Genomic DNA, 26,128 nt, shown 5'->3' with positions numbered 1-26,128 from the left:
TCCCCTACCGAAATCCTCCAAAGCGTAAAATCTCACCTCTGCCCTGGCGCCTGGGGCATCCCCATCTCTGGCCCCTGCCCTTTCCCCTTGCTTTTTGCTCTCTAGCCACTTGGTGGGACGCACCCCATCTGCTCATCTCCCTCTTCATGGCTTTTGCAAATGCTGTTCCCTCTGCTTGAATTCTTGTCCCCTATTCTTTATGTACTGAACTCCCGTCTCCTGTGCGCGCATGTGCTGGTGTTCTCTGGAGGGGATAAAAAGCCCTGGTTTGCAAGCCGGGCATTTGGCAATTTCTGGACATCTTTCTCTCATGGCCAATGTCAAGCTACCAGCATGCGGTGCTGAGCACGCATGTGGGAAGGGAGGAGTGTGGCTGGTGCCTGCAGCACGGACCTCTCCTCTAAGCCCCCGTCTGTTGTCCTTGGCCCTCCTCCACCCCCTGGGGGCCGCTTGTACCCTGTCCTGGCCTGTCCTGTCTCTGCCTTCCTGACATTGACGCTCTCTACGTGTTAAGTCACTCGTGCAGTTACCCAGGCGGTCAGGGGTCAGGCAGGCAGACCTCTGACCCATGGCTGCACCAGCCGGGGCCTGTCTTCCACCCTCCTCTGCCCCCGGGGCCCGAGGAGAGCCACTGTCCCTGACAGACAACTCACGAACAGGTGCCAGCTCTCATTTCCAGCCTCCACACCGAGGCATGTGCCCCGGCCTCCTCCACCTCCCTAACTCCTTGCTCGTTAATTTGTACCAGCTTTTATGAGGTGCGATTTACATGTCGTAAATTCCTTCATTTGAAAGGCACAGGCCAATGACTTTACTGAAGTTACATAATCCAGTTTTGGAGTATTTTCATTACCTGGAAGATGCCTTGCGAACAGGTGCAGTCGCTCCCAGGTTCTTACACCCAGACTCTCCATCTTTCGGATTTCTGCCCTGATGTCATGCATGGGTGTGTGTGTGTGTGTGTGTGTGTGTGTGTCCTTCTTTTGGGACACACTATATACGTGCCCTGGAAGGGCAATGCCCCACCCCTGCACAGCCTGGGAACCCCTCCCATCTCCAGGATCTGGGGCCTGGCTGCCAAAGACCTTCAGCAAATATTTGTCAATGGACAAAAAGCAGGTTTAGTGAGATGCAGGTGAGGAGGCGGGTATGGTGGCTCCTGAAGGCACTTTGGGTCACTTTCCACATTGTCTGCGCCGAACCGGGTCCCCACAGTGCCTCCCGCGCTGACCAGACAGGGTTAGACTTGCCTCCGGCTCTGGAAGGGAAAAGGAGGTGGGGGTCACTGAGGGAAGGCCACTGAGCCAGGGCAGGGCCGCAAGGAAGCCGTTTAGGAAGGAGGGGATTATGAGGGCTTTAGGCGCCTTTGTTGGGAGGGTAGTCAAGTTACCGCGGGCGGCGACGTGAGGGAAAGCGCTCTGGGCACCGGGGTGGGAAGCAGGTGGACAGCATGCGTTGCTGTGTGCCGTGGAATGTTCTAGACTTGGGAGCACTTAGGCGATGAGAGGCAGTGGCCAGGACCTCCCCTACGGCCGTGGAGACTGTCACGCGGTGGGGTTTGGGCTCCTCGGGGAGGTGGTAGGAACAGGTCGTCCCAGATGGTGCCAGGCCTGGCACGTGGAGGGGCACAGTGTCGGCAGGAAGAAGCCTCGCGTGCTCCTGGGGGCCCTGCCCGAGGCCAGCAGGGGGCGGGAGGGGGAGCCCGGGCGGCCTTGGGACCTCCTCCGGCTACCTCTGGAGGCTGAGGGCCCAGCAGCAGCGTTTCTCAGGAGAAGCTTCCATGGTGACGCCGCTCCAGGGGGCTGGTGTGGGGGCGCTTTGGGTCCCCCGGGCCCATCCTCCCGCTCCGCTGTCTGGGTCCCGCGAACACGTCTGTCACGCGTGTAGATCCGTGCGATGCGTGTAAACGTACAGTTCTGCTGGAGCCAGGCTTCCCCACACTGGGTGCCCTGGGGAACCCCTCCGCGCGCTCACAGCCCCAGCACGGCCAGAACCAGCACCTTCAAGGTGGACAGTGACAAGCTGGCCCAGAGAGGGACAGAGCCGGTCCCTGTGGGGTAGAGCCGGTCTCCCGAGCTGGGACCCAGGGTTTTCTCTGGGTGCTTTGCCCTGGCGACGACGTAGCCCGGTCCTGGGAAGAGGCTCCCCCCGGGGGGCTGAGGCCCCTCAGAGCGCTCTTTCTGGCTCTCCGGTTGGCAGGGAGGGGACGGTGCTCTGGAAATTAGGCACGCTGTTTCACCTTGTGGGGGGACCCCTGCCTCCTCGTCTCTGCGGTGGCGGGATGGCCCCCTCCGGGGCAGGGTGGTGAAGGCCGGATCCCCGTGTGTCAGATTCCCCGCGTGGCGTACCCGCTGATGTCCCAGCCCTCACCCGGGCCCCTGCGTGCATCCTGCGGGCCTGGCAGCGGGGGTCCCCAGGCCAAGTCTCGGCACCGTCACCCTCTTCCCCGGCCTGCCTACACCTCAGACCCTCCTTTCCGCGTCAGGGCTGGGCAGTGGGACTTCTAACGACGGCTGTTGTTGGTGGCTGCTTGCCCAGTTGCCTGGGGCCGTGCCCGCCCCGGGCTGTTGCTAGAAGACATTTGCATGCGTCTGTTTGTCTCTGGTTCCAGGTGGCCGTCCAGGCGGGGCTCCAGGCTGCCTGTGGAGCAGAGAGCCCTCGAAGCATGCGGGGCCTGGTCCAGCTACTGTGGTCTCTGAGCTGGAGGCCTGAGTCGTCAGGGCCCCCCGACCCCCGCCGCCATCAGCTGGGGTCCCACCGTGGGGAAGGGCCTGGTCAGGCTGGGCCAGGCTTGGATGTCCAGCCAGGGCTGCGGCTCCTCGTGGGAGGTGCCAGGAGTGTGGGGTTGTCTGCCTCGTCTTTGGGCCTCCCCCTCTCTTGGGGCCCAGAGAACATGGAGCCCAGGGCTGTGTCCTTCCCTGAGCCCCTGGAAGAGGCCCCCGCTTCTACAGGGCCAGCACCCCCTTGCGTGCTCCGTGAGCCCCGCCCCAGCATCTCCGTCCTCTCATTCTGCTGTCCGCAGGTGCTTTCCTCCTCCTCCTCTTACCCCCCAGCCAAACTTCCCTCCGCCCCCCATGCCCCCCGTGCCCGCACTCATCCTGTCCCCCGCATCTCCTTACCCGACCGCCATCTTGCCCCTGGCTGTGCTGGAATGGCTCCTGCTGAGGCCGCCATGACCTTGCTCAGTGCACTGGGGGCACCTGTCTTCCTGTTCATGGCGCCTCCTTGGCTAGACACCTCCAGCCCGTGGCTTCAGTTGCCCCGCTCCATACGGTGCCCAGTGACCTCCACCTCTAGTCCTGAGTGGCCAGTGGTCCCCAGAGCATCTCCTCTGGAACCGGGAAGCTCTGGAATTGAAGAGTCAGGTATTGGAGGTTTCCTCGAGTGAGGCTTGAGTTTTCTCGCGATGGGAAGGTCCAGAGTAGCCCCGCTCCTAAGGTGGGGCCCAGCTCCCTGACTGTGGTCTCTGAGCCCTTCTGGTGCCTCGCCCCACATACACTTTGAGCCAAGGCCCCTGGGCTCTGCCTTCTCCTTGATGGCTGCTGGGCCCCTCCTGCCCGCACCGTGTCCAGGAAGCGCCTCCCGGCAGGTAGTGGAGGTGATCTGGGGCCCACGTGCTTGGCCCCTTGTAGGCATCGCCCCTGCCCTGCCTGGAGTCCAGCTGGGGCATCGGCCCCACTTTCCAGGCCTCCAGCAGGATGGCTGGACCCCGTGACCCTCCCGGCCTGGGAGCGCTGGGCTCGTTCTCGTAGGTCAAAGCAAGCTGGGCCAGATCAGCCTCCAGGAGCAGCACCCGAGCCCCCATAGGTCAGAAGTAGGATGTTTTTATTCTCAGATCAGGAAACTGCATTTAATAGCAATAAGACAGCTCCCAGGGCCCGGAGGTGTCATCCCAGCCTCACTGCAGCCCCGGGAGGCAGGTAGGAGTGTCACCCCATTTCTCAGATGTGGGGACAAGGGTGGGGAGGTAGTGTGGCCGCCTGGGCTGGGGACAGCCGAGGATTTGGGACACTGTCAGGTAAAGGAGAAGGGGCACCGGGCTCCCCGAAGGTGGGCTCGGCAGGGGTGGGTCCTCAAGGTTGCGCTCCTTTGCTCCCCACAGGTAGGACTCGCTGTCTTTGTTCGACAGGTGGGGCATCTGGCGCCCACTGTCCAAGGTCACAGCTGCCTCTGAGGAGCACGGGACTGGCCTGTTTGCTGGCCTTGATCCCAGAGCTGGGGTCCTGGTCCCCAGTGTCCCACAGCTTGCCAGGCTGCTCACCTGGTACAGGTGTGGCCTGCCCCCCCCCCCCCCCCGTGCTGCCCACGCTTGGCCTCCTTCCAAGGGGAAGCATGGAAACTAACCCTGTAGAAGCTGGTGGCCTGCAGCTTCCTGGGTCAGCTCTCAGGTGTGCCTTGGCAGGTGCCGGCCAGGCCGCTGGTTGCCCAGGGGGGAGGGCTGGTGCCCCGGGGGCTGCCCCTCTTAAAAGGGAGGCTGGCGGAGCCCTGTGACCTGTGACCTGGATGTCCCGACCTGACATCCAGCTGTGTAGAGGTTAGGGGGACTCTGTGGTGTCCCTGGCCCCGGGCTGTGGGTGAGCGTGTCGGCTGATGGCTGAGGTGGCCAGAACTTCCTGGCCATCGTGAAGACCTTTCTTCTTTCTCGGGCTTCACCTCATTGTGGCTGCTGGATTCCCAGCCCCCAGCCCCCCCCCCACTCCCTCCACCAACATCCCCCCGCCCCCCAGCACTGGTCTTCCCAGGAAATACAGGCCTGTGTTCTGAAGTGTCGCCTGTCACTCTGACCCCCTCTTGGGAGAGGAGCAAGCTTGGACGAGGACTGCCCCTTGTCCCCCCTTCTGCGTGGGGCCCACACGGCAGTTCCTGCTCCCAGGCTCGGGTCCTTTGGTCTCGTGCCCACCTGGGGGGAGAACCTGGGCGAGCGCAGTGCTGGCTCGTCCCCCTCGGGCCCTCAGGGGCAGGACCGAGTGTGAGTGGCCCCACACCCAGCGCCAGACGTCAGGGCAGAGGAGGAGCGGACCCGGGTGGCTGGCCCAGCCGTGCGGCTTCCTCCTCCCTGGTCCCCGTGCTGGGTGAGTTTTCTTGGGTGAGATTTCCACAAACCGGGGGGCTTCGAACACCACACGTGTTCTCTTGCAGTTCTGGAGGTCACGAGTCTGACACGGGTCTCACCCAGCTGAAGTGAGGGTGTCCCAGGGCCGTGCTCCCTCTGGGGGAGAATCTGGTTCCAGGCCTTTCCAGCTTTGCAGGCACCTGCACCCGGCCACCTTCACACCAGCAGGGGCCGGCAGAGCCCTTCTCGGCGCCCCTGGGACCCCCTCTCCTGCCTGCTCCCCCACAGGTAGGGCCCTGGGATGACCCTGGGCCACCAGAAGATCCAGGGTCATTCTCGTGTAGTAAGGTCCGTTCCTAGTAACGTGACTGCCCTGTTCGACCTTGCTTCTCTCTTGCTGTGTCGTCGAACCTACTCGCGGGTTATGGGATTGGGACGTGGGGGGCTGTGGGGGGCTGTCATTCTGTCCCCCTGCCCCCCCGTTGCCGGTATCTCCCTCCACCTTGTGAAGGGGTTCTCCTGGCTTAAGGTGGCAGGGCCTTCGCACTGCCATCCCGAGGACTCCTCTGCCCGTGTGCACCCCACGGGGCCTCTGACCTTTGTGGGGCGGCCCAGTCACCTCCCACAACGCAGGTGCAAGCTCAGCGGCCGTTAGGCAACGCGGGCCGGCCCCCGGGGTGAAGGCAGTCCCCCGTGTCCCATTTGCACAGCGGCAAGCCTCTGTGGCCGTGTTTGGCGACCTGCTCCTTAAAGCTGGCCTCCCCGGTGCACCAGGAGGTCATCCCGACTGCAGGCTGGTCGGCGTGCCCGCCTTGGCCGCTCAGCCGGAGCTGCCCCGTGCCTTATCTGTTAGTCCTGCCGGTGACCCTGGCCGTGGTTCAGCCGCGGAGGCTGCGGTTGAACCAGCCTGCCCAGAGCCGGGACTGTAGTTTCGTTGTTTTGTTTTTAATGTTCATTTATTTTTGAGAGGCAGAGAGAGACAGCATGAGCAGGAGAGGGCAGAGAGAGAGGGGGGGACCCAGAATCCGAAGCGGGCCCCAGGCTCCGAGCTGTCGGCACAGAGCCCGACGCGGGGCTCGAACCCACCAGCCGTGAGATCATGACAGTAGTCGAAGTCGGACGCTCAACCGACCGAGCCGCCCAGGCGCCCTGAGCTGGGATTGTTTTTCTTAACTTTTTCCTTATTGTGAAATACGTGTAACGTACCGTTTGCCACTGTAACCACGTTTAGGTGCCTGATCTGGTGGCAACGGTTGTGCGCCGTTGCTGTTTCCGAAACCTTTTTGGGGCTCCCAACAGACCCGTCACCGCTCCCCCCCTCCCACCCCTGCGACCCCCTCCCCAGCCCCTGCCCACCCCTCCCTTCTGTCTCTATGAACTTGCCTGTTCTCAGCGTTCGTGTCAGAACAGTCATAAACCACGTGGCCTCTGTTTCTGGCTTCTTTCCTCAACGTCGTGTCTTCAAGGCTCGTCCATGTTGTAACCTGTGTCAGCATTTCCTCCCTTCAAAAAAATTTGTTTTTGCGGCGCTGGTAGTTCACCCGGGAGTCCGTTTCAGGGAGCAGGATTAGGCAGTCGGCATTGTGAAACAGAGGAGGTGTTTCGGAATTTTTTAAATCGAGGCATGGTTACATATAACACTATACTAGGGTCAGGTGTACGACAGGAGGACTCGATGTTTGTATATGTTGCAAAAGGATGGCCACAGTATATCTCCTTAATATGCGTCACCACGCGTGCTTATAGGCACTTTTGTCGTTAGGTTCCCGGATGGGAGATCTACTTTCGAGGCGAGTTTCAAATCTACAACAGGGTGTTATCAACTATAGTCACCGTGGCGGCCATTGCACCCCCAGGACTCGGTTGTTCTTCGACTGGAAGTTTTGTTCCTTTCGATGGCTGAATGATATCCCACTGTGTGGCCAGCCCCCTTTTTGTTTAGCCGTTCATCTGTTGTTGGACACGTGGGTTGTTTTCCGCCTTTGGATGCTGTGACTAGTGTGCTGGACATTGGCGTACAGGTCTCCTGTGTGTCCCTGATTTAAGTTCTTTGGGGTACCTATTGAGAAGTGAAATTGCTGGGGCACACGCTAAGTCTACATTTAGCTCTTTGAGGAACCGCCCAACAGTCTTCCACAGCGCCCGCGCCATTTTGCGTTCCCACCAGCAGTGCACCAACAAGGACTCCAGGTCGGCCACGTCCTCACTAACACTTGGTATTAACTGTTTTTATTACAGCCATTCTAGCGGGTGTGTAGCGTGTCTCATTTGTGGCTCTCATTTGCATTTCCCTGATGGCTGACGCGGAGCATCTTTTCATGTGCTAATTGGCCAGGTGCACGTCTTGGGAGAAGTGTCTGTTCAGGTCACTTGCCCATTTCAAATCGGGTTGTCTGTCTTTGTTGTTGAGCTGTAGGAGATCTTTATATATTCTGGATATTAAACGGTCATCTGGAGCGAGGGTCTGAACCTGCTCCGAATGCCGCTCTCTCCCACCCCCCGGGGATGCTGGGGCCCTTGTGTTCCCGTTGAGTGGAGCTGAGTTTTGTCACCTGTCACTTGCCTTGCCTGCTTGTTCCCAAGTTCTGCTTTTATACTTGTGCTGTGACCACTGTCCTGGTGGTGTCCTTGGCTGAGCTTCAGGGAGAGGGGTACTGGGATCAAAGGGCCCGGGTGGCTTTGTGAAGATTGGAGGCCTGAGGGCTGGCACTGTCCCAGAGGTGGTCCCTGAGTGCAGGGGGGTCGCAGCTGGTGTAAGTGCTGCCTGGGGGGAGACTCTGTTGACCTCTGGGCAGAGGTGGCCTGCTGTTCTAGGACTTGGGAACCCCAACGCCCCCCAGCATCTCCGGCAGATGAAGGCTGTTTGCGTTCGTGGAACCAGGACTGTTCTGTGGGGACAGATAGCCTGTGAGGCATGTCGCATCCTTGCCATCACATGCTGGGACACCGAGGTCCAGAGAGGCTGGGAACACACCTCCGGCCACACAGCAACATCCAGACTAACCCCAAGATGGGCTTGTAGTGTGGCCTCTTGGGCAGGAGGATTTTGAACCTGAGTCTCCCTTCTGACTGGGGCAGAATCCCTTTGCCGATGTTGTTGTGTTTCTCTTTGCATACTCCCAGGGACAGGCGGCTCACCACCTATGAAGCAGACTGTTCGATCACTGGGTGGCTCTGACAGAAAGTTCTGTGGGCTGGGAGGAGGGTGGAGGGGCCTGGCCATGGGGGCCGCGGAGGGGGGACTGAGCCGAGCTGTCACGTCCTTCTCTTCTGAGCACAAAAGGGAAGTGACTTCCTGGGTCAGTTAGAGGAAAGGGCCGGGCAGGATTTACCCTTCATCTGGCTGGTTCCAGTTGGGGCCCAGCCTCTGTTGTGGTCCTGGGGACGCTGTTCATGTGCCAGCCTGTGGTTGGTGAGCCCGAGGCTGCCCGGAGACTGGCACCGGCTGTCCTGAGCGTGCCTGGGATAAACCCCTGTTGTCACTAGCCTCAGTTTCCATGTCTGTGCTCTGCCTCTGAGGGCCTGTGTGCCCTGCCCTGGGAACCAGGGGACAGAGCAGACCTGAGGAGCACTTGTCACCCTGAGCATGTGATGACCGCTGGTGCTGTCCCTCCCCATCCCTGGACATAGCACCAGACTCCTTACTCCCCCCCCCCCCCCCCACCACAGAGCAGTCAGGGAGGCTTCTACAAGGCATTCTCCCCCTTTCCCTCTCCTGCCCCCCACTCTTGTGCTGTCCCTGCTGAGTCTGGCTGCTTGTTGGCTGGAAGGCCCTCCCCTGCTTGGCCCACTCTCAGTGTCATTGTCCTTTTCTTTCCTGTAGAACAAAATACAGAAAAGTACCAAAGTTTCTATAACAAACACCCCCCACCCAAAATGAATGCATTCGCCATTTTATCATGTTTCCTTCAGATCTTGTGTAAGAACGGCAACACTGGAGACAAAGCCAGGGCCCTCTGTGTCCCCTCCCCTGCGCCCTCCGAGGTTCCCAATGTGCCTGGGCGACACGTGCACCGCGTCCCTGGAGCCTCACGGAAGTCCCCCTCCACGCCCCCCCCCCCTCCCCCCAGCCATGTGCCGCTTCCATTTCGGGCACTACGTTTCTGTGACCTGTGCTGACGCCTGCTCCTGGGCAGGCGGCAGAGACCCCCCCACCCTGGGAAGTCCCGCGGGAGCCCCCAGCTGGAGGGGGAGGCAGGTCGGCTGCCTCCGCGGGGGTCCCCCCTGCCCCCGAAGGATCCTAGGTCCCCAGACGCAGGGCCACGCCTTCGAGTGACCCCCGCCCCGCCCCCTCCCTCCCCCCGCCCCCTCCCTCCCCCCCGCCCCCCCCCCCCAGTGGCTGCTGGAAGGAGGGAGGGAGGGCGGGCGTGGAAAGGGAAGCGGGGAGGGGGAGGCCCGGCCGCGTGGCCACGCCCCCCTCACTTGTCCCCTCGGCCCTACCCGCAGCCAAGTACCCGGCCATCAAGGCCCTGATGCGGCCCGACCCTCGCCTCAAGTGGACGGTGCTGGGGCTGGTGCTGGCGCAGCTGCTGGCCTGCTGGCTGGTGCGGGGCCTGGCGTGGCGCTGGCTGCTCTTCTGCGCCTACGCGTTCGGGGGCTGCGTGAACCACTCGCTGACGCTCGCCATCCACGACATCTCGCACAACGCCGCCTTCGGCACGGGCCGCGCCGCGCACAACCGCTGGCTCGCCGTGTTCGCCAACCTGCCCGTGGGGGTGCCCTACGCCGCCTCCTTCAAGAAGTACCACGTGGACCACCACCGCTACCTGGGCGGCGACGGGCTGGACGTGGACGTGCCCACGCGCCTCGAGGGCTGGCTCTTCTGCACGCCGGCCCGCAAGCTGCTGTGGCTGGCGCTGCAGCCCCTGTTCTACTCGCTGCGGCCGCTGTGCGTGCACCCCAAGGCCGTGACCCGCATGGAGGTGCTCAACGCGCTGGTGCAGCTGGCCGCCGACGCCGCCATCTTCGCCCTCTGGGGGCTCAAGCCCGTGGTCTACCTGCTGGCCAGCACGCTGCTGGGCCTGGGCCTGCACCCCATCTCGGGCCACTTCGTGGCCGAGCACTACATGTTCCTCAAGGGCCACGAGACCTACTCCTACTACGGGCCCCTCAACTGGATCACCTTCAACGTGGGCTACCACGTGGAGCACCACGACTTCCCCAGCATCCCGGGCTGCAACCTGCCCCTGGTAGGGCGCCCCAGCGGGGCGGGGGCTTGGGGGGGGGGGGCGGGCCCCGGGGCGGCGGGAGGGGCCGCGCGGTACAGGCGAGGGCCCGCTGGCTGCGGAGTGAGGGGGTGATTTCAGGGAGGGCAGGGGCTCGAGGGGCATTTCACCGTTTAGCGAAACGGTTCCCGGGCTGTATGTCCTGGGGCGGGCCGCTCGCCCTCTCTGTGCCTCGGGGGCGGGGGGGGGGGGGGCGGCAGCACAGCCAGGCTGCGTGTGACACACCTCCCGTTCCTGGCCCCTGCCTCCCTTGTCCCTGCTCGCTTCTTGTCACTGCCCTGTGGGCCTCCAGGGCGCCCCGGTGGCACAGAGAGGACGGGGTGGGCCTTGCCCCTTGTGACCCAAGTGGCTCGGCCTGAGCTGCTTCCTCCGCCTTGGGAGCCCCCCCTTCCCCCGGGAATTTCTGAAGGAGGGGGAGGGGAAGGAGCGCCCCTCTGGCGCTGGGGGCTTAGAAAGAGACCCGAGGCGCAGGGTGGCCGGAGGAGGCATCCACCGGTGGGGAGGACGGCGCAGTGTTTGAGTCTGTGCGCGTGCCTGCGTGTGCAGATGTTTGCGCGTGTGGCTGAGCATGCCGCCACACGGACGCGTGTGTGTGTGCGTGCGGTGATGTGGGAGCGCTCGTCGGGGCGCGCGGGCGTTTGTGCCCTGGCCGCGTGACTCCGGACTCCCGACGGCCCCGAGTGCCCGGCCCGGCCGTGCAGCCCCGCCCTCCCTCGCCTCCCCCTCCTCTCCTGCCGCTGCGGCCGAGGTCCGGCTGCGTGCCGGGCACCGCGGCAGCATCTCCCTCCGGCCTCGCCACGAGCCCGTGCAGCGAGGACCCCCGTTCCCCATTATCCGCATCTCACACACGAGGCACAGGCTCAGACAAGGCGGGGGGGGGGGGGGGGGCGGTCCCGGCCTCAGGAAGTAGCAGAGCCAGAATCTGGACCCAAGGTGGTCGCGGAAGCACGTGTGGTCGGCTCGCTGCGAGCCTTTACTTCTCCCACTGCTCACGCCCCGTGCGGGCCACCCGGTCTCTCGAGCCGGGTGGTCAGCTATTAAGCGGGCCTTGAGCGCGGGCGCGAAGGGCATCCCCTGAAGTTGGCGGGCGGTGGAGCGGCGGTGTGCCCATGCGGGCCGGGAGTGCTTCCTGGAGGAGGCGGGCTGAGGGTGTGGGTGCCGAGGGGGCAGGAGGCTAGAGGGGGCGGTGTGCGCCATTTGGGAAATGGGGACTAGTGAGGCTGGGAGGAAGGCAGGTGATGGACGGGGGCCTGGTGGGAGCCGAGGCCAGAGGGTGTGGGGGACGGGAGAGGGCACGGGATGCTGGGCGCGAGGAGTGTGGGCACGACGAGTGTGGGCACGACGGTGGCTCAGCCGAACTCGCGCCAGGCTTCATCTCAGAACCCCACAGGCGCTTGAGGGAACGAAAGCTGGGCCACCTGGGGCCCCGGGGGCAGAAAGTTGGCCTGGGCTCCGCCAAGGGGAGGCTGCATTTTTAAGCGCTCACCCCCCACTTAGGGCAGGGGGCTCGGCCAGCGGCCCCTTCGCCTCAGGCAGCACTCTGGCTGAGCTAGACGTGGGTTCCCTGGGCAGTGACGGTGTGTGTGTGTGTGTGTCTGCGCGCGCACGCGTGTGCATGTGTGTGGCAGAGAGGCGTGCCCCAGGCTGCGACCTCTGACCCTGCCCGCCCCCTCTGCAGGTGCGGAAGATCGCACCCGAGTACTACGACCACCTACCGCAGCACCACTCGTGGGTGAAGGTGCTCTGGGACTTCGTGCTCGAGGACTCCCTGGGGCCCTACGCCAGGGTGAAGCGGGTGTGCAAGCTGGCGGAGGAGCGTCTGTGAGCCGGCGGCGGAGGACCCCGCGGAACCCGGGGGCCTGCTGCCCTGCCCCGCCCCCCACTGCTGCAGAGCGGGTTGTCACTGCCCGCCCCACCCCCAGCCCAGTGCCCAGAGCCGCTTTCGCTGCATTTGGTTCCCGCACTGACCGCGGTCTTGTCCCCCAGAACCCAGGACTGCATCCGGCCACAGCGGGCACACATGCAGCCTGGAGAAGCTTGGTCCGCACCTGCACTGTCGACCCAGGCCAGGCCCTCCTTTCCTGGGCCTCGGGGACAGAGGCCTGGCCCTGCCCTGGGTGCTCTGTGCCGCCTCCACCGAGCTGACGTCCCTGGTGTTCCCGTGCCCTAAACTCAGTTCGGTGTTTTGTTTTCACATCCACAGACCGTGCTTCTCAGGGGCGGCGTGGTTCCAGCCCAGCCTCAGACTGAGGCCCCCGCCCCCCCGCCGCCCCAGCCGGACCCTGCAGGCCTCAGGCCTCTGGATCTCCTTCCCGGCCGGCCCCGGCTGCACCCCGCCTGCTCTCCAGCCTTGGGGACTGCGGCCGCTCCACGCTGTGTGCTTAGCACCCCTGCGGTCCTGCCTTTGTGAGTGGCCCCTGCACACCCTGGGGCTTGGGGGGGGGGGGTCCACGTGGCCCTGAAGCCCCTTCTTAGCGGCCTTCCCTCCTCTCCAGCCTGGCTGAGTGTGGACACTGCCCCCCTGAGCTGTGCTCCCGCCCCACCTCGAGGCTCTGGCCTGAGGGAAGCCCTCCCTGACCCTAGAGGTTTTAGCCCAGACAGGGTGGAGTCTGTCTCCCGGACCGGCTCCCCAAGGACTCGAGATCTTCATAAACGGGTGCCGCAGGCCAGATGCACGGAGGGGAGACATGTGACTGGGCAGACAGGTGGCTGCCTGAGTGAACCACGGCCTCGAGGGAAGCAGGCTGGTGTCCCTGTTGGTGGCCCTGTTTTTACTGGTGGGGGCACGGCCCTTGGCCCTTGGGGGCTGCAAGGGGTGGGGTCCTGGTCTCCCAGAGGCAGGCAGGAGGGGTGCCTAAGGCTGGGGAGGCTGAGGACCCCCCCCCCCCCCCCCCCCCGCCGCTGTGGGCACCGCGGGGGCCCTGTGAGCTGGCCCAGGAGAGGGAGGAGGGCTGTCAGGAAGGCATGTGGCAGCTCCCAAGGCCCGAGACCTGGCCGGTGCTGCGCAAGGACTTCCTGCCCGGGACTGGGAGTGGCCTCATGTGGTGCCAGGCACCCGTCTCTGAGAACGGTCTGACACCGGGATGGCCCTGGGAAGAGGCCCGGGCCCCGGGGCTGTTGTGTGAGGCAGCGCAGCTTGGCGGGAGTACTTTGAGCCCGGACAGGGGGCCCCTCCCTGTGTAAACAGGCTGGCCCGAGCCAGGTGAGCGCAGCCCCTCCCGCCGCTGGCCTAGGGACTCCTCGGGGCCTGCCAGCACACCTGTCCACAGAGCTGTCCCGAGGAGACTGTCACCACCTGCCAGCTCCCCGCCAGACCCCAGATGATAGCATCAGTGGGCCTGGAATCTGTCGCCCTGGGTTACAACCAGGGCCACTGCTGGCCCTGGGGGCTGCTCACCTCCCGACAGAACCACCCGGCTCCTGTCTGCACGGTTGTTGGGAGCACTCGAGGAGACGGGGGGGGGGGGGGGGGGGGGTGGGGGGGGGTGGTCCAGAGCCTGGCTAGAAAACAGCAGTCCCCTGTCATCAGCCGGACGGCGGGCCCCGCCTCCTCCCCTCCCACCGAGGCCCCCGCAGGATGGCTGGGCACATTGCCGTGCCTGTGGTGGCCGTGAGATGGTCCAGGATTCCAAGGCCTGGCCACTGGCCGGGGCCCTGCTCCCGGCACGGGGTCAGACCGTCTCTGGCTCGGAAGGGGAACGTTGCGGTGTGAGAAGCGCTGGCATATGCCTCGGGTGGGCGTGCGGGCCAGCGCGGTGGTCCTTCCTGGAGGATGCAGCCTGCCTCACTCTCCTACTGCCTCGCGGAGCCCAAGCTGCCACTCCCGGCCCTGTGGTCAGGACGCACGTGGAGTCTGAGGTTGCAGTGTGGACGGCACTCAGGGCCCACCCCTGGGGGAGACCATCGCAGGCCGGCTGGAAGCGCGCGAGCTGCCCCGGCTCCCGCTCCCGCTTTCCCCGTCTGCATTCAGCCTGGCTACCGGCCGAGGCCTCTCCTGGCCCCTCTGCTCCCCCGGGGGACGGCGTCCTCAGCCAGGAGCGGCCGGAGCCGGCGCGGGAGAGCGAGCCGGAGCCAGGGGTGTGGACAGTAAGCGTTTATTAGCACGTGGACACAGACACCGCGGTGCGTGGACAGACTTCAACCACCACGACGCTGGGGACCGCTCGCCACTGACCGCATCACCTAGGAGAAAACTCGGAAACCATCTAATGAAGCGTGTGACCTGGGGAGTCCTCTATAAACCAAAGAAATGTACACTTAAATAGGCAAATATAAAATACAAAAAAGGCGAGTAGACCGGTGCTGTGTCAGGTAGAATCTAAAAAAATCCAGAAATTGGAACTTGTTTCCTCATTTTGATATTCTATCACGCGTAACTGGAGCACCTCCCAGCGTCGGTGAGCGCTCGCGGGCGCTGGAGGCCTGGGGCCGGCGGCTGGGCTCCTCGCTGTGTCCCCGCCGGCGGGTGGCCTGGGGTCTCTGTCGGCGGCGGTGGCAGCGGGGGGGCCGAGGGCACTATGAGGTGCTGATCCCACTCAGCTCCTGCCTGATGGCTGAGGGACGGGACAGGACAGGCTCAGGCACAGCAGGGACGAGCCCCGATTCTCGGCAGGCCCTCTCCCCCACACCCGCCCCCGCCCAGAGGTCCTTTCTGGCGTCTGCCCTGCCTCTCCTGAGAGCCTCACCCAGGCTCCCAGAGGTCGCGAGGCACAGGCTAGAGGTCAAGCGGGGCAGCAGACTCTGTGCAGACTTTGGGGTGACAGCAAAGCACCCCTCCAGGTAGAGGATGAGCTGAGGTAGGGGTGGGGGGGGGGCTTCACCTGCCTATTGCCTCGGGGCTGGCGAAGAGCCTGTGGACACCAGGAGCCCCGGGCAGTTCTGGGCACGGTGGGCACCGGATTCTGCTCGGAGGTCCTGGGGCCCCGCTTCTGGCAGTGGCGGCAGAAAGGGCCAGGCCTTGAGCAGAGGGGGGGACGGCTCCTGCTCCCGCCTCCCCTGCAGGGCTGCCTCCTGTCCCCACCCCTCCTGGTTCTCCCCCAGATTTGGGCCTTTCCCTGGACAGACCCCACTGGGCCTGGAGCCAAAGGCCAGGAGAAAGAGCTGAGCGCTGGGCCCTTCTCAAGTGACAAGGGGATGCCTCTTGGAGCACCCGTGCTGCCCGCCGTTTCCCACGGGCCCCTCGGCCGCAGGTGGAGGCCCACCCATGAGGCAGCTCCCACCTGTGGCTGCACCGACGGCAGAGGGGAGAGCGAGACCTGGAGACGTGCTTCCCGCCACACCCCACTGCCTGCGTCCCCGGTCCCCGCCCGTTCCCTCTGCAGGGAGGCTGGCTGTGCAGCCCTGCTTCCGGCCACACACCAGCTCCAGCCCTGGGGCCAGCTGGCCAGCCCCTCCCAGGTGGGGCCCCCAGCAATAAAGCAGAGTTAATAGTTGGCCTGCGTTGTCTCCTCTCTGGCTCCGGGGCGGCCTTGCACTTCACTCATTAACTCCTTATCTACCCATCTGCCCAGCCCAGGCCTGGGGGTGGGGGGGGGTGGGGTGGGGTGCAGAACAAACAGGAAAGAGTATCCTCAGCTCTCAGCTGAAGCTGAAGCGAGGACAAGGACAGGGTGCGGCTCACACAGCCCCGGGCCGGGGGTCCAGGTCAGCGGGCGCTTCAGGTGGGCTCCCACCCCGGCCGCCCCTCTGTCCAGCCCTCTGCCACCAGGGCCCACCCCTTTCAGGTCACGGAGCCTTCTCTCGCCCCGCCACCTCTGCTCCTGTGGGGGCCAGGCCCAGCCTTGGCGAGGGCGTGCGGGGGTTGGTGTCTAGGCTGTGTCTCGCCGCTCCGTCCCCGGGCAAGCCAGCTCTGCCCAAACCTCGCCTTTTCCTCTGGCTCCAGCCCTGAGCCAGCTGTATCAAAGGCTCTGGCAGGAACGGGAAGGACGGACGTGACGGGACCCTGCCCTCCGGAGCCAGAGGCTCTTTGAGGGGGAGTCGCGTGTCTGCTCCCCCAGCCCAGGGCCAACCAGGCAAGCTGGGAACTGAATCAGGCCCACGGGTCGCTCTGTGGCGTCTTGGTCCCCATTACCCCCTGGGACGGCAGCAGTGGCCCCTGTAACCCAACCCGGTGATCGGCAGGTGGCAGAATCAAAGGAGTGAGTGTGCGGTCTGGGTGTGCAGACGAGGGGCAGACGGTTCGGGCCGCTTCAGCGCCCCTGGTCTGGAACACGTTCTCCGGTCGCTCTCCCCTTCCACACGCTCCCAGCTCAGCCGGGCGGAAGCCCGGGGGAGCGCTGACCCAGTCGGCGACCCCCGTAGAGGTGCATCTCTCAGACAAAGTCACCTAACTCGTCTGGGCCTCGGTTTGCTCGACCGGAGGGTGGGGGTGGTGTGGGTGTCAGGAGGGGGAACGGGATCGTCGGCACGGAACTGCGGGCCTCCCCGGTGGGGCCATCACGGCTCCGCTGCCTTGTAGCCCTCGGGCCCGGCCGCCCTGCCGCTTCTCCGGGACCCTGGGTGATGGCCAGGGCGTGGCCTCCACTCACCGTCGATGATCTCCTCCTTCACTTTGTGGAGCTCTCGCACCACCTCCTCGAGGATCTCCTGTTGGGAGCAGAGCCTCCAGGTGAAGGGACCCGCGTGTCCGAGGGGCCCTCACCCGTGTTCCCACAAGGCAAGGATGGAGTGTGATTGGGGGATGGGACACCCCCAGTCCCGCTGCAGAAACCAGGGACGGCCCCGGGGATGCGGGGAGCCCCGGGGCAGTCTGGAATGTCCGGAAGGGCAGAGGGATGCTCTTCTGACCATGAGCACGGGCACCCCCTTCCCCCACTGCTGGCCACCCCGATGGGCCTGCCTATCCGCGTGCACCTGGCAGGGGCCCAGCCTCTGGCTCCTTCCCGGCCTCTCAGGAAAGGACACACTCACCTGTTTCATCCGATCCAAATCTAAGGCATCCAGGGCCACGTCATTCACGCCCCCCACCGGCTTCATCCTGGAGAGGATGGCAGGGTGCGGTAAGGTGGGGAGCCTGGCGGGCGCCCTCCACGCCGGGACCGCGTGGGGGAAGGCAGGCTGGGCGTGCCAGGGCCTCCAAGCTCAGCTGAGGACCACGCTTTTACCCCAGGCCACTCTTAAGCTTTGCTAAAAGGATCCCGATGTCCCGTGTCCACCTCAACAGGGTCGCATGGACGCTGTGACCGTATTTCCCAACCCAGGGGTCACTGGGGGCCCAATGAAGGGGTTGTTTTCTGGTTTGGGAGGTCGTACACGCAGGTGGCAATGTGGCAGTTACAGGTCACACGCTACCACCTCCGGAAAAAAATACTGGCAAGCTACTCGGTGAGGGGTCTATGTTCCCGGCTGACCCGCAGCTTGGGGAGAACCAGGAACAGCGGTGTTAAATACACGCAGAATCCCAAAAAACACACGGTACACCCTCATCCTAAAGGCATCCACTTCCACACAAACCGGTGTCCTTGCTGTAGGTAACCGGTCCTCGGGTGTAACTTTCCCCCAGGAAATGTGTTTGGATGTGGTTTTGCTCTTTGGAGGCAAAGGTTTCGGTCTCACGGATCGTACTTCTTTGAAAAGCTGCCGAACCGAGGTTAGCTAGTGGCGCGTGAACCGTCCCTGGGAAAATCTGGAGAAAATGCTCGTCAGACCACTCGGCCTTTTAAAGCGGGGCGGTGGTGAGGAAGGTACGCCTTCTGGATCCCACTTATCTCCCGTGAAGAGAAGGGCGGTGGGAACCTGCGGGTCCAGGGAAATGTGAGGCCCGAGCCGGCTCTGGGGACCGACGGGGTGAGCGTGGGCAGACACACATCGACCTGGCAGGGGTCAGTGCCAGGGAGAGCGAGCACGGGAACCGAAGCATGGGGTAGCCACCGTGGAAAACAGCGCGGAGGCCCCTCAAAAACGAACCCAGAGCCACTTCTGGGTGTGTAGCTGAAGGGAAGGAGGTGGCCGTCCCGGAGACAGGCCCCCCAGGGGCACGGCGGCATTATTGACAGGAGCCGCGACGTGGGGACAAGCCAAGGATCTGTTGACAGACGGATGGGTAAAGAAGATGTGTCCACACATGGCAGAATACTACTGAGCCACCAAGAAGGGAGTCCTGCCGTGTATGACAACAGGGGTGACGTAAGGGCAGAGACGGACACTATGTGATCTCGCTGATACGTGGAATCTGAAAAGGGAAACGCGTGGACGCAGAGTCGACCAGTGGCTGCCGGGGGCCGGGTGAGGGAGGTCAAAGGGCACACCCCTCCAGGTGCAGACGAGAGAGTTCAGGGATGTGTTTTGTGGCATGACGACCACGGTGAACGCCACTGTGCTGTCTGCTTCACGGCAGCTAAGAAAGTGGATCTTGAGACCGTGAGGTGGTGGCTGTGTTAACTAACCTTGTCACGGTGACCATGTCCCAATATATGTACAGACATCATCACCACGGTGCACACCTTAAACTTCTACAGTATTAGATGCCAGCTGTGTCCCAATAAAGCAGGGAAAGCAAACCACTGAATAAATAAAGTTTAGTGGTCCAGTGCCCAAACCTGGATTAAAAAAAAACAACGAAGAAAGGTGTTCCTGGCCCCTCCTGGCTGAACTCGAGAAAGAGGCCGGGGTGGCTCTGAAGGAGGTTAAGGAAGTTTGGATCCTGACGGGGGAAGAGGGGTAGCGTCCATGCCGTGGTTCAAGTGTCTGTTCTAGCAGCAGTTTTCTGGGTCCCCTGGGCAGCCTGCTTCACCTCTCAGGGCCTCAGTCCCCCCACAGTCACCCTGAGAGGGACCCCTCTCTCAGGGGGCTCCAAACGCACCGCTCGGAGCCATCAGTGAAACCAGAGAACAGACTGGTCTTGGAGGTGGAGAGCCCCATTCCCGGTGGGAATGCCCTTGGGAGCGTCCTTGCCTGTTGAGGGGCACGGGCTGCCCTGGCGGCCTTGCCTCCTCCCAGGACCCCTCCTTTGGCTCCTGCCCCACTGGGGTCCTCCGTCCCTTCATAGCTGGAGTGAAAGCGCTGGTCCCCCAGGGCGCCCTGCGTTAGAGCTCCAGGACGGGGGACGCAGAATGAACCCAGACTTCCAGCCACGTGACCCCTCCTGGCCCCTCTACGCTCCCCGCCCTCAGCCCTCCCCACCTTCCACCACCTGCTAGCCACACTGGCTGGCTTCTGTCCTTGAGTTTGCCGGGTTGCTCACGGGGCCTTGGCACTTACCTCCTGCTCGGAAGGCTGTCCCCACGTTCTCTGCAGGGCAGGCTCCTCCTTATCCAGGTCAAGTCCAATGCCACCTCTGAGGGGCCTGCCCCCGCCCACACGCTACAGCACTTCTGTCCCCACTGTCTTCCGCAGAGCACGTCTCACAACCCACAGCCTTGCAGGCAGAGACCTGCGGGCCCCGGCTCCGAACCTGGCTGACCTCCGAGACCTCGTCCTGATCACTGGCAACGTCACTGCCATTCCAGAGCCCGGCCAGAGCGCTCTCAGATAGCCTTGTCTACTCTGCACGCTCAGGCTCAGATGCTACCTGTATCTGTGCTAAGTGCAGGTCCCCTTCAGTTTGTCGTGGGCAACAGGGACTTTTCTCAATATGGGTCCCAGAGACCTGCAAATTCAGGCCACGTGGCTGTTTGCCTCTGACTTTTGGGGACACCTCCGTTTCAAATACTCCATCCTGCTACTACACCAGCTTTTGGTTTGGGAAACGGTGAGTGTTTCTCGGGGGAAAGCTGTAGGCAGAGGAGGGAGGGAGGGGAGGCAGGGTGCCGGCTGGTCCCGGGATCAGCCGAAATGTGGGATGTGGCCACGGCCAGCGAGCACTTCCTGTGTCTGGCTGTTGTCCACACAGCTGCTTTATAGGGTGCGGGAGGAGTGGAGGCCCGCAGAGGCCGCCCGGCCTGGCCGGAAGTCACAGTCAGTGAGCCCAGAGCTGGGGTTCAAGGCCAGCCCCACGTTACTGCCCTCCCCAGGGCCCCACCTCTCGCTCTGCGAGGGGTCGGCAAGGAGCAGGTGTGCACAGCCCTGAAGGCCCTCCTGCCTACCTTCCCCAGGTCTGAGGAACAGGCCACCCTTTCCCAGAGCAAACTGTTAGGTGACAGGACACGGGAGTTTGGGGGTGTTAGTCGCGGGCAGCGGGCAGAGGAGGTCCCCGGGATGGGGTTGTTCGGTACCTAGAGTGAGGCTGCGCCTGAAGGGGGCTCTTAGCTTCGGGGCTCTTTGCCACAGACGGGGTTCTACGGCACGGAATGAAACACACGTGTGAATTGGCCTGTCGCCCGCCTCGGCCCCGCCGGACGCACAGCTCGGCCTCCCCAGGGCAGCTCACCTGGACAGTAATGAGGACACGGGTTTCTCCACGGAGTTGCTCCGCTCCCAGGGCTTCCGGCCAGCCTCTGTTGATTCAGACAGGGGACGGAGAGCCTCAGAGCTGGGAGGACTCTCGGTGGCCAGCCCCCATCCCCTCCCCCAGGCAGGAGGCCCCCCACCCGGACACTGAGGGTGCAGAGCTGCCCCAGCAGGAAGGTCTGCTTCGCGCTCCTTGTTCCCAGGCTCTCTTTGGCCCAGGATGGCCCTTGCAGGGTTGTGGATGGCACTGCTGTCACCCAGCATCGCCCCCCTCGGGACGCAGCTCCCACTCCCTGGACCTGGCTGACCCTGACTTGTGGCCTGGTTCTGAGTCCTCTCACCATGGCTGGGTCTCTTCTTGGAGTGGGAGCCTCTTAACCGTGACCTCTACAGTCAAGCCCCGACTATGGCAAAGGGCTGAGTGGAGCAGAGGAAGCCCTTGGCCTGGCTGCCCTCAGGGCAGCCCAGACTGCTCATCCCCGCCCCACCGGGTACCAGCTGGTCCCCTCCCGCTCTGGCCCCGAAAGCTGTTTTTTCTTTCCGTTTTCTTTCTTAAGTGGTGTTAAATTCCTATTTCGTTTTACTTCAAAAGGTTTGTTGGACTGAATTGAATTCCCTGACTTTGCAGAATGAGCAGAGGCAGAAGAAAAATCCCTAGGGGTGGCAGGGAAGCCACCTGAGGGTCTGAGGGAGGGGGTCTCTCCCCAAAACCCTGCTTTGGGGCCCACGCTGGGCCTGCAGGCACAAGGTCTGGGACCACATCCAGGCTCAGGCTGTGGCCCCGAACAAACCACATCACCTCCTAAACTGGGACACAGCATACATAGCCATTCACTGGGGTGTGCGGTGTTCACGCAGTCATTTGCCAAGAATCCACGGTGGCACCTTTTCAGAAGGGGAGGTCACAGGGAGGCAGCCTGGCCGGCAGGGCATCAGGACCGGAGGCAGGTGCAGCGGCAGGGCCACGCCCCCACGAGGCAGCCAGCAGCTGGCGAGAGCCTCCCTCTGCTGGGGTGCGGTGGCCTGTCTCCTCTCTGGCCCTCCCACCACTCTCGAGAGCACAGGCTTCGAGCAGGTGCCGAACAAAGGTCTGTCGAACGACCGGTGACCAACCCCAGCGGCTTCTTCCCACTCTCCAGCCTCAAGGCACTCTTCTACGTGAACCCCTGCGCCCCGAGTGCCGACAGGGCTTCTGAGCAGGGTTTGGGGCTGTTTCTCCCCTACCCCATCACCAGCAGACTTCTTAGCACCACAGTGAGCGAGGCTCACGGGTGATGACGGTTTCATCTAGCACGGCGGGCTCTTCGCAGAGAAGCACGCGTGTGACAGGCGTGCTCCTCTTCAGAGCTCTGGCCCGAGGCCGGGAACCCCAGCCCCCAGCCCGGCTCCTCCTCCCCAATGTGGGGGCTCTAATGCCTGCGGGACGTCAGCACAGGCGGTGGCTCCAGCACCTGCCCCCGCTCCTGGAGGCTCAGGGCTTCCAGAAGACGTCAGGGAGACCCTACTGTGCCACCTCATCGGCCTTCACTGCTCATCTGTGGAGCGAGGCGGTCGGGACGCATCATCTTCCCGGAGCGACCCCCTCCTGCCCTCAGACCTCGTGCCTGGTGCGGGGCAGGATGCCGTCCCTTACCTGAGGAGTTGGGCGGCTGGCTGGCTGCTCGGGTCCCCGGAGATGGAGAGGTGCTCAGCTCTTCCTGAAATGGAAAAGAGAAGCTGTGCCCTCAGGGTCTGCTTAGAAAGGCCCGTCGGGGCAAGGGCAGGACGCCTCTGACCAGGTCACTAGCAAACCTTGGCTTTCCACATTTTCTAAGGAGCCCGTGTTACTTTTGTAATCAGCAGAACAGTGACTGTTATCAGCAACAAGTGAAAAGCCCTAATCTTGGTGGGGAAGTTGTCCAGCCCCTGGACAGGTAGGGTGGGGGAAGGCTGCAGGGAGACGCGGGCTCCTGCAGAGCCGGGCAGACTTCTCTGTGATCTGCAACAAGCCCTTGCCGTCACTGAGCCCGCCACGGGCCCCTCGGGCTGACTCCTCGTGGGCCATTGTCCGCTGGCAGCCTTGGGCGGCCCGTGGGAGTGGCCGAGCAGGACCACGGAAGGGACTCCCTCTCTAGGCCCGGCTCACTGCTCTACTGGCCGGCATGAGGACCGGATGTCAGGCGGCCTTACGGGGCCGTGCACGTGGGCTACAGCAGGGCCGGGCTCTGGGAGTGAGGGTCAGGGCCGCCCACGGCACGGCCTTCACCCCAGACACCTGGCGGTGGGAGACCCCATTCACTTCTCTTTTACCGAGAGAGGAGGACGCAGTGAGAATCCCTTCTCTCTGCCCAACCAGCCTACAAGTTCATCAGTGTTGCTGTCAAAGTGGGCTCTAGAACCTGGCTCTGTTCTCAGTGCCCCTCTGCTAAAGCACCCACCGGTGGGGGAGGCAGGCTTGACAGGTGAGCCAGGCAGGAGCCGGAGCCGGGCCGCCTCTCGCCGCCTCCCGGCAGGTGTGCCCACCTCCCCCCCGTGCCTCTGCCCACATCTCTACGCACAGCGCCTGGCCCACGGCGGGGCTCCGCGGAGCCAGGCAAATGCATGTCTGCTCTGCCTGTGGAATGTGCGTGGTGAAACGCAAAGAAAGGAGGTGAATAACTCGACAATAAAAACGCTGATGTTCGCAGGGCGCCTGGGTGGCTCAGTTGCTTTAGCGTCTGACTTCGGCTCAGGTCATGATCTCGCGATTCGCAAGTTCGCGCCCCACGTCAGGCTCACTGCTGTCAGCCTGTCAGCACACAGCCTGCTTCAGATCCTCTGTCCCCCTCTCTCTGCCCCTCCCCTCTCCCAAAAAATAAATATTAAAAAAAAAAGCTGATGTTTATCACACACATTTTGGAAGGATTTTATACTATTAAGAGAGGGGCATTTGTTAGGTAATAAAAATATTAAGAAACACACACACACACACACACACACACACACACACACACACACACACACGATTGCTACATGGAGCTTTTGACCAGGCAGAGTCAACCACCCTGACGAGACTGAACTAGTGAATTCTGACCCGAAGCCAAGAACCGCCTTGTGGGATTGCCTGTGCCACGTTCTCTGTCAGCTGCTTCCCTCTCCTCTGGTCCATCTGAGGTGTGGGCCCCTTGGCCGGGACCAGGATGCCAGGCTCAGTGCTCCAAGCGGGAGGCCTCCCCCTCCCCCAACTGCAACCCGCTCCTGGGCAACGTGAACCTGTAAGAGCCACTTGTCCTCAGACTGAGAACAGACCTGGCACCCATCAGCAGGCCCCAGGTATCTGTGGGGTGAATGAATAAACTCCCGGGGCCTCTGACCCAGAGATGGAATGCTGTGCTGGGCTCTGGGTCTCAGCAAGAGTCTCCTCAGGCCTCTCGTTTAAGGGAGGGCTGAGTAACTGAAAAGGTGGGCACCCACACGTGTGCCCGGGCACCAGGACCCGAAGGCGATGGGCAAGAATGGAGGCTGCAGGGGTTAAACCAGAATAACTGAGACACCAGGAGTTTTCGTTCAATGCCATCCTGTTATGCTTTCAAAAATAATTCAAACAGGGGCGCCTGGGTGGCTCAGTCGGTTGTCCGACTTCGCCTCAGGTCATGATCCCACAGTTCGTGGTTTCGAGTCCCGCGTCGGGCTCTGTGCTGACGGCTCGGAGCCTGGAGCCTGCTTCGGATTCTGTGTCTCCCTCTCTCTCTGCCCCTCCCCCCACTCATGCTCTGTCTCTGTCTCAGAAATAAATAAACATTAAAAAAAAATAATAATTCAAGACTTGCAGACTCCGTGCAAGGCAGGCGACACAGGGGCTTGGGCCACAGGTTAAGAGTGAGTCTGAACAAGCAAAAGTGTGTGTGCGGGGTTAAAGATCGAGTAGTGGGGGGCCTTACTTAGCCTGGGGTCTGGGAGGCTATCTTTTGGGGGATCAGTGTTTACACAGAGAAGTGTAGGCGAGCAGGAGCTAGCCGGAAGGGCTGACACACTGCATGTCCCCAGGCATGGGGGTCAGAGGAAGCCGGCTGGCAGGGCTGGAGCCCAGGGCTGTCCCAGGTTCGCCTCAGCTGACGGAAGGGGGGGTCGGGCGGCGTGAGGCAGTTCACTGGCTGGTTGTTTCTTCTGGCTTCCATTACTGAGACGCAACCTGTATGCCCTTATGGTTAAGGTCTAAGCTCAGCCACTGCAGCAGGGGCCTACTTTTGTTAGAAAAGCTTAACGGGGAGGGGGGGGTGGGAAAGAGAATTAGCCACTCCTAGGGGAAGCAGATGCTTGGAGCCTGTGCAGCCAGACTGGGCTCCAGGAGGCCTGCTAAGGACAACAGCTGGAGTCCCTGTGTCCTCTGTCCCGCTCGCCTACAGCTCCTGCTGGAATCGATGGACTCAAGTGAAGTCTTTAAAAACCACTTGAGAAATGATTTGAGAATGAAAACCGCCCTGGTCTCCCAGCACACGGTGCCTACCGCGAGCGTGCTCCCTGAACCCTGAATCCCTGGCAGAGGCCAGGCCCCGTCTGCACGGCCCCTCTGAGCTCCCAGGCTCCAAGCTTTCCCCTCGTGGCTCTCCCGGGCTAGCTCTCGCTTCTCTGCTTCCTGCCTGACCTCAGATGTTGTGAGCACCAGGGCAAAGGCCTGCCACCCGGAGTGAGGGGAGGGACAGACGTGAATGCTCCCCCGGCTCTTCTGTCCCCTCTGCCTCCCCGACTCTCCTGTCCCTCCTGTGAACCACCTGGTGAAGTTTCTACCACATGTACGTGCAAACCAGCCGCGCCCCTCAGGGCCCCAAAGGCCTGGTCTCCTCACACTGGTGGGGAAGCTGGGGGCTGCTTACCGTTTGGCTCTCATCTTCCTTTCTATCAGCCGGCTTGTCTGTTTGGGAGGCTGCTTTTCTCCTAGCACGAGGGGAAGAAGGGTACACATCAGCTCCTGTTTTCACGCTGACCCAGATGCCTCTGCTGGACACCGCCTGGCCCTCAGAGGAATCTGTGGGGGGGATCTGACCCGTTTTGTGTGAAGGAGGCAATTGTTCAAGCAGCCACGGCAATGCCTACGTGAGCGTCCGGGCCTCTGTCCTTGTCCCATGACCCTGGACACAAAACTGGTCTGGGAAGGGAGAACAGGGTCTGGGGGACATTCTAATCTCTGTTTATGGCACCTGAGGAGTGGAAGAAATTGGTTTGCAGCCTGTCCAGCTTCCCCAGGGGACTCGGCTGGGCTGGGGTGGCAGCCATTCTCCCAGGACACTCGAGGCCGGGCCCCGTGGGACAGGGAGAGGTGCCCCTCGGTCACAGGTCAGGGCTGTGGGAGCATCCTGTCTTCAGACTGACTGGCTTAGGTAAGCGAATCCCGCTACCTGTGGGAAACCTTTTTCCATGGCCTCTTCCTATCTCGGACCTTAGCCCTGCAGCCGCCCCCCGCCCCCTTTCGGATCCGGAACACCACTGTGAGCCTGCCCCTGCCCAGAGAGGGCAGGGCCCTGAAGAGCTCCAGCTGATGCTCTCCGATCGCTCTGCACACTCCCCA

At 62.9% G+C, this 26,128-nt stretch overlaps 2 protein-coding genes across 4 annotated transcripts in view; one reads left to right on the top strand and one right to left on the bottom strand.

The window, feature by feature from the left end:
• Positions 1 to 13,160, top strand: part of DEGS2 (delta 4-desaturase, sphingolipid 2) — a 70,124-nt gene extending 56,964 nt beyond the window's left edge. For all 3 annotated transcript variants that reach the window (XM_042990517.1, XM_042990518.1, XM_042990516.1), the window contains 2 exons: positions 9,500 to 10,242; positions 11,957 to 13,160. In XM_042990517.1, the coding sequence (XP_042846451.1) occupies positions 9,526 to 10,242; positions 11,957 to 12,103 (864 nt within the window). In that variant the 5' untranslated portion in view covers positions 9,500 to 9,525 and the 3' untranslated portion in view covers positions 12,104 to 13,160. The remainder of the gene's footprint in view (positions 1 to 9,499; positions 10,243 to 11,956) is intronic.
• A 1,196-nt stretch (positions 13,161 to 14,356) lies between these two features.
• Positions 14,357 to 26,128, bottom strand: part of EVL (Enah/Vasp-like) — a 149,368-nt gene continuing 137,596 nt past the window's right edge. Inside the window, 7 exon segments of the mRNA XM_042990515.1 lie at positions 14,357 to 14,831; positions 16,806 to 16,863; positions 17,188 to 17,254; positions 20,430 to 20,492; positions 20,585 to 20,651; positions 22,238 to 22,301; positions 25,437 to 25,497. Coding sequence (XP_042846449.1) covers positions 14,794 to 14,831; positions 16,806 to 16,863; positions 17,188 to 17,254; positions 20,430 to 20,492; positions 20,585 to 20,651; positions 22,238 to 22,301; positions 25,437 to 25,497 — 418 coding nt within the window. The 3' untranslated portion in view covers positions 14,357 to 14,793.

This window comes from Panthera tigris, chromosome B3, assembly GCF_018350195.1.
Source record: "Panthera tigris isolate Pti1 chromosome B3, P.tigris_Pti1_mat1.1, whole genome shotgun sequence".
NCBI classification, from domain to species: domain Eukaryota; kingdom Metazoa; phylum Chordata; class Mammalia; order Carnivora; family Felidae; genus Panthera; species Panthera tigris.
Note: the sequence above shows the minus strand (reverse complement) of the source record. Positions and strands in the feature narration are given on the sequence as shown.